Source organism: Pteropus vampyrus, unplaced genomic scaffold (assembly GCF_000151845.1).
Source record: "Pteropus vampyrus isolate Shadow unplaced genomic scaffold, Pvam_2.0 Scaffold56, whole genome shotgun sequence".
Lineage (NCBI taxonomy): Eukaryota > Metazoa > Chordata > Mammalia > Chiroptera > Pteropodidae > Pteropus > Pteropus vampyrus.
The window spans coordinates 6,122,989-6,129,889 of record NW_011888837.1 but is presented as its reverse complement, the minus strand read 5'-3'; the positions used below and the strand labels follow the sequence as shown (position 1 = coordinate 6,129,889).

Below are 6,901 nucleotides of genomic sequence, written 5' to 3'. Positions count from 1 at the left end.
CAAACTTGCTGATGGCAATGCTGCCTGCTGTGCTGTAAGTGACAAAGTACATTGTCTCTGACTGAGGAATCTCGTGTCTTCCACCAGCACCCATGAGACAGTAACAGACTAATTTATTAGCTTGTAAATACGGTGAAATTAAATCCCAGACCTAATACTTGGGATTTTGGGGATCTCCAAATTTTCAAATACCATTATACCAAATATTTTTCACTACAAAATACACGTGACCCTAAGAATACACAAACAGACAGAACACCAGTGGGATGTAGATTCTCTGCAGCCACGTCCCAGCTAACTGCCTACTGCAAACTGACTCCAAGGCTGCCATTCGTTGCAGACCTTTTATATACAGGCAAAATTGTGAACGTTAGACCCTAGAACGCCATATCTAATGTATCCCAATTATTTGCTTAATCTCTTTTAGGGCATAATGGCTTCCCAATTGTCCCTCCATGCCTTTTTTTTTTTTTTAAATAAGCATGTTGAAAATTCTGCTAGATTTCTTTTGTTGTTTGTTTCTGTGGGGTTGCTTGGGTAGCGGCAAAGTTCTGTATTTGGATAAATTAAGATTTTTGAGGTTCCCAGAAATACTATAAATTCTTCTTAGTATTTTCACAAATTCACAGCATCTGGTCCAAAGAATTTCAGAGATTCACATTTGCCATTCGCAACTTTAAATATTCCTAAAACAACAGTTCTCCTAAACTGTAGTCTCTCTGAGTTCTGAACACCGCATTCAATATCCCACCCTAGAGCCAATGTGGAAAGAAACACTGCACGCTGACAAAGAACCACAGCCACTCTTGGTACCTGCTGAGAGCTGTAGGCCTCGGTTAATAGCCAAGTAAGGGGTGTCACCCGTAGGTAGCTCTATGTATATCTCCATCCTTCCTGTGTCCATGTGGAGGCCATCAGTGAGGGAGAATCGGAACTCATCCACGGCCACACCAGGACCACCCGGCATGTACCCAACCAGCCCACCCAGGATGTCCTGGTAGGTGAAGGAGGAGCTCTGGTCCAAAATCCTCCCATTCTCCAGAGGCTCAGAAGCAGTTTGCCTCTGGAGTAGGTGACCTGAGGAAGGGAGTAAAGAAAAACAAAGAAACAATGGTAGAATACATATGTCACCAAAACATTGTCTGATTATGTCAACTAAAATGAGCCTGAGTAGAATGTCAAGTGCCTCAGAGGCTCTCGGTGACTCACGTATAAAAGACCAACAACTTAGATTTTATATATAAGCACAGGGTGATTCCCTGTGGCCTAATCTACAAATAAAGAAGATAAAGTCCTACTTTTTCCTGGTTAAAAATCCCTTAAGGAGACACAGATGGATGTGGTAATAAAATGGCTTAGAAATCAAATCTCCTTCCATGAATTCAAACTCATTTCATTATCTAAACCTTATTTTTCCCTTCTGCAAAGTGAAAATAGAACTCTTTACTCGCTGCCTTTCTCCTAGGGCATCTGGGATGGGAGATAAGAATATGTTTTGAATTCCTTTTAAATTCAGAAAGACACTAAGCATCTTTGGGTTGAGACAAATTTTTCTGTTTTCAAGGGTCATGTATACTGCAGTAGGACAGTTAAAGTGCTTCATTAAAGAACGCGAAAATGAATGAAGGCAAGCTAAAATGCAATGCCAATAGCCTCTTCTATTAACTCTACATCAACAGCAATATTTTCATTTTTAAAAGACTAATGGGCATTAGGATGGACTAAGACACCTCTTGGGAAATGAAAGTTGCAGAGCTTTAGCTAATACCAGGGGGATGTTACTTAGAAAAAAAAGTAGGTAGAAGATTCTCTCTGGTTTAATCAGGAAAAGTGCTTTCTTTGCAAAAGGAACAAGCTCATAAAGACATCTACCATGCCTCTAACCTGAAGTGAACACCTTTTGCGATTAATAAAAAGGCTGCCACACTGTTCCTTACATGAGATCGCCCAGGATTATCAAGCAATAATGCCGACTGAGAAGAGGATATGCAGACTCTGAAACCTGTTTTGCCTGAGATTACAAAGAAAACAGCTGAAACTGAATTCCAGAAACACCAATAACCTAGGATTCAGGCTTTTAGAGCAACTGATGTCTGCTGTGACCCCAAAGAATATTAGCTAGCTGTGAATTTGATTATACTTTGATGTAAAGAATGGATGACATACAGGCAAGGCAGAGAAAGAACCAATCGAAATCTGTATTTATTTTAATAATCTACTTGGCATCTCAATTAAGAAGCTTTACATAGCACTGTGTCCTACCATGGTCAGGCTTTTTTGTCAATACAAAAATCAGCTCATTGTCTGGGGTGTCCAGGTCTTGCAGGCTCAAAGAAGAATTGCTTATCACCACTCCCGAGCTCAGCTGCACTCGGAGGGGCCACAAAGTCATCTTGGGAGGCTCATCATTCTTCCTCTGATTAAAGAATAAAATATTAGGTCTCACAAAGATATTGGTTTAAGAAAGAAAAATCCACATTAGTCAGAGAAAGTAATATCGTCACATTAACTTTGACTATCGAAATAGCATTTAATGTGTCACCATCTTTAATTCCCAATCAATATGCTTAGTTTTAAAGGAGAGCAAGTCACACAAACAAAATATCTCCTTGAAAAAAAAATGAGTGAACATTCCACACAAATCTTCTCAGATATTTTTCATAGGTACAATGATCATATTTTCCAGATTGAAGATATGGATATATTGTTAGAAAATTACAAGTAGATTTGGGGGCTAAAAGGGCACATCGTTTGAAATCAGAACTGTCTTAGAAAGCCCTAAGCATATCACAGTACCTGTGGGAGCATACCATATTTGAAAGTGTGGGTTTTTAAAGCTGTCTTCCTGCCCCCATGCTGGCCCCCTCCATCGCTGACCCTAAAGGGTGCCAAGGGTACCATATGTTTTATTATCCCAAGGCAGAGGGTATTCCATTCTGAATTTTGTTTTTTATCTCTCTCTCTCTCTCTCTTTCTCTCTCTCCCTAGGGTGATAGAGCAAGCCTATGTAGTTGCTCCAATGAGAATAAATGGAGCATCAAAAAACACATTTCTTTAATGTTATGATTTAATGAATAAATGCATTAAAATTTTACGAAAAGGCAAATATGCACACAGAACCACATACAACAATTTCAGGGGAAAATAGGCATATATTAGTTTTCATGTAACTATGAGACTGGCAAAGTTTTTCTATCTGACCCTCACAAACTGTTTTTACACAGAAAGAATAGATTTTACCCTGAAACGAAAATTCAGATTTCCAAGTCAGACCATCCCCAAATGCCAGCCTTAATATTGTAAGTTTCCTATAAGTCAGGGTTATATTTTTACATCGACCTCTAAAATTGAAAATCAAATCCAATTATCTTTGCTTTTGAGTTTATATAAAGCTATCTAATAGTGGGATATTATGGTCAAAGGTCTAATTTTTCCAACTTCCAAAGTCTTTACCTCAATGGTGATATTGATGCTGTGGATTTCTGAACGACTGTTTCCATCACTTACATAGAAACTAAAAATATCATGTGTTGGCTCAATGCTTTCATGAACACTCTGAAAGTAGTAAATATAGTTTTCCAGGACATCTTGAATAGGGAACGATGCCTCTAGGTCACTGATAGTTCCAGGGCCAAAACGATCACCTGCATTATCAACAAGAGAGAACTTTTACCTTGATCCATCCTGCTTACTAAGGTGAACTAGAAAACATGACAGCACTATCAACAAAAAATGAAAATATGTTTGAAGGTAAAAGTGGTAGAGTGGAAAGAGCACAAGACCAGGAATTGGAAGCCTTGGGATCAAATCCCATTTTCCCCACTACTTCCCATCTATAAATTGATATACCTGCCCTGCTATTTCCAAGGGGGAATCAATGAAAGAATATGCATGAAAGAACTCAGAATGTCATTATTTTATATAGCATAGAAGCAGTGGTTGTTTTGTTAGAAATCTTTGATAAGTGCTGGGGCAAGTAATGACACAATAGCAAAGGTTCTTACACTTTAGTCAATTTCAAAACCATTCTACCTGGCATATCCGGCAAGAGGAACCCTCTTACTTTACATAAGAAAAGGTTAACTGTATATCTTTTTATCTAAGAAATTTCTCCTTAAGCACGTTTTCATTTGACCTCTCAGTTCTTTAAAGAAACCTCATGGGTCAGAGCTTAGCCCCTGGGATGGTCCACCAAGGCTACTGTGGCTCAGTGACCATCCAGAACTCAGGGGTCATTTGGGTACTGATATGCTCAAGTACGATTCAGAGCTCTATAGGAAGTGCTGGCTCTGGTTAACTCTTCCATTTATCCCAACCCCAAACATTGTCAAAAACCAAGGGGAAGAGTAAGCACTGTCTGTCTGATGAATGGCTTGCCTCTTACTTGGTCTGACTCTCTCTAATTGATTGGTTTTAAATTGTTACCACATTTTCTTCTAAAGAGAAGAGGAAAAAAAGACACCTGTGTCTTCGAGCATTCCCTGGATAGATCAACAGAGAAAAGTATAGCTAGAAGACCTGAAAGCAACAAGGCTGTCCCTTTCCATCTTCCTTGGTCCTTTACAAAGATCAGGTCTTATATTAACAGGCCATTGACTTCCTGAACTGTAGACGGTGTCATTTTTTGTTGACCTCTCAACAGAAAGATTAGAAATAAATGAGTTTTAAATATACTTTGTTCAAAATAAGAATTCAAGACAAATAACTTTTTCTTCAATGACATGATTTTTTTTTTAAATTTTAACCCTCAGATTTTATATCTCTTGACATCGAAAGCATAGAGAGGTCTAATCTCTACACATACAGGTCAAGGTTTCCAGAAGAAACTGCTATAATTCCTTTAAATTTTTATTTTCTCTTTCTATTGATCACTATAAATTTGAGAAATGTGGCTTCTTCATTTGGGTCAAAAATAGCCTAAGCGAAGTAAATGATGCCTAAAAATATACTCAAACAGAATAATGACTTATTTTCTGCCATTAGAAAATAAGCTATTCAACAAGTGAATCTGTCACTGAAGCTTTCAGCATCGACCCTTCTAATTTTTAAAATTGCACATTCTCTTTTTCATGTGTTTCCTTGCCTTCTTAAATGGAATATACTATGTACAAATTAAATAGTTCTTGATGCATGCAGGCTATTACGAACATCTATTACTGCATTGCTCGGAAATGCAGTGATGCCCTAGAGGTAATTGAGGTGTGTCCTGTCCTATTTGTGCTGGCACTAAATGAATGTCAATGCCACGCTGTTAGATTTTATATTTAATGTAATTATTCTATTTCTTTCTGGCTTGCTGGTAGGAAGTGTAAGCTCCTTCTAATGTTTTTAAAAAGGTGTTCTGATCAGCTGGATTCTGAATATAGGTATCTAGTTTCACAAAGATAAAACAGACTTGGTTCATACCACCCATGGAACAAAGGGTAAGATCCTGAAGTGATGTGTCTTGGGACGATTATTTGCCCCTTCAACATTTTTTCCTTACTGCCACATTCATGCTAATATAGAGCAGTGGTCCTCCAAGTGTGGCCCTTGGACCAGCGTCAGTGGCATCGCCTTTGAGCTGGTGAGGAATGCAAATTCACAGGCCTCACCAACCTCCTCCAACAGGAACTCTGGGTCGCTGCCCAGGAAACTGAGTCTTATGCACATTAAAGTTTCAGAACCATTTTTAGAGAGTCTGAGGCTTGCCAGAAACATGACTTCCAGACCAGTAAAATATTCCTCTGCGTGCATTCCAGGTTAATAACATAAAACCATTTTAGGAAGGCTTAAGAAGAAACCGTCTGGAGAGAAGAGAAAGCCTGGGGCAACCATCCTTACCTGATTACTCACCTTTGCCCATGCTCTTCCGTCTCCCAGACATGCTATTTTCCCTCTGCCCACAGCGACTCACTCCCACTATCCTTCTAAGTTCCAGCTCAAAAGTCACTTCCTTAGACTTTTCCTGCCTTCCCAGACAATGATGGATCTGGTTTCTCGGTGCTTTGCTCCTTTCCCTGTCCTGGCATTTTATTTATTGTAATTTATCAGTCTTCATATCTGTCTCTCACTCAAGGCAGGGGCTGTGTCTTATTCATATTTACATCCATTATATCTACCATAAACGTTTGCTGAGATAAATCTAATTTGGTGATAAACAAGTCCAAGTGCACACACTGCAAGGCAAGATGGAAAAAAGACCCAAATTTTTCTATAGAAAAGCATAACCACTGCTAAATGAGTTTCCAGTACCTAGGCTCAAATCTCAGATGCCATGCTGGCCACAGACACCTTCAGTCAATGGCCTCTCTGTGGGAGCCGCTAACTGCACGCTCCAATTAGAGCCAACCACTGGCATTCAGGAATCTCACTGCAGAGGCAGCAGCACAGTAACCTGTCAGGAGCTGTCTCAACTGCCAGTCACTACGGTCTCAGGGGGCCTGTGGACAATACATGTCTCCTCATTTCTCCTTCTCTGTGATAACCACCAAGAGCAGTGGGTCCAGGGCAGATGGCGGAGGGAGAGGGATGTTAAGGAGAAGGTCACAGATGGACAAGCTCGCATTTCAATTCATGTCATATCCTCAGAAAAAGCTGAGACGTAAGCTGTGGCTCAGCTAAACTGCAGCTGCCTCACAATGAGAGGACAGACATTTTTATTTTCTTGACACTCAATTCTGAGTGTAATCCACAAGACCCTCCATCCTCATCGCTGGCACTCCAAATCCCCTTACTCTGCTCTATTTTTTTTCCATAGCATTGATTTACCTCCTAACATTGTACACAATTTTCTCATTTGTTAGGTTTCTTATCTGTCTCCCTCCACCAGGGTCTAAGGCACCATAAAGGTAGGGGTTTCTGTCTGTTTTCTTTACTGATGTGTCCCTAATGCTTTAAAAAGTGCCTGGCACACACAAAA

At 39.7% G+C, this 6,901-nt stretch overlaps 1 protein-coding gene across 1 annotated transcript in view; it reads right to left on the bottom strand.

Moving 5' to 3' along the window:
- The window catches only part of FRAS1 (Fraser extracellular matrix complex subunit 1), a 421,815-nt gene that overhangs the window by 70,380 nt on the left and 344,534 nt on the right, over nucleotides 1–6,901 (bottom strand). Inside the window, exons 42-44 of the mRNA XM_011360633.2 lie at nucleotides 3,454–3,644; nucleotides 2,263–2,416; nucleotides 814–1,077 (exon numbers count right to left, since the gene is read on the bottom strand). Coding sequence (XP_011358935.1) covers nucleotides 814–1,077; nucleotides 2,263–2,416; nucleotides 3,454–3,644 — 609 coding nt within the window. The remainder of the gene's footprint in view (nucleotides 1–813; nucleotides 1,078–2,262; nucleotides 2,417–3,453; nucleotides 3,645–6,901) is intronic.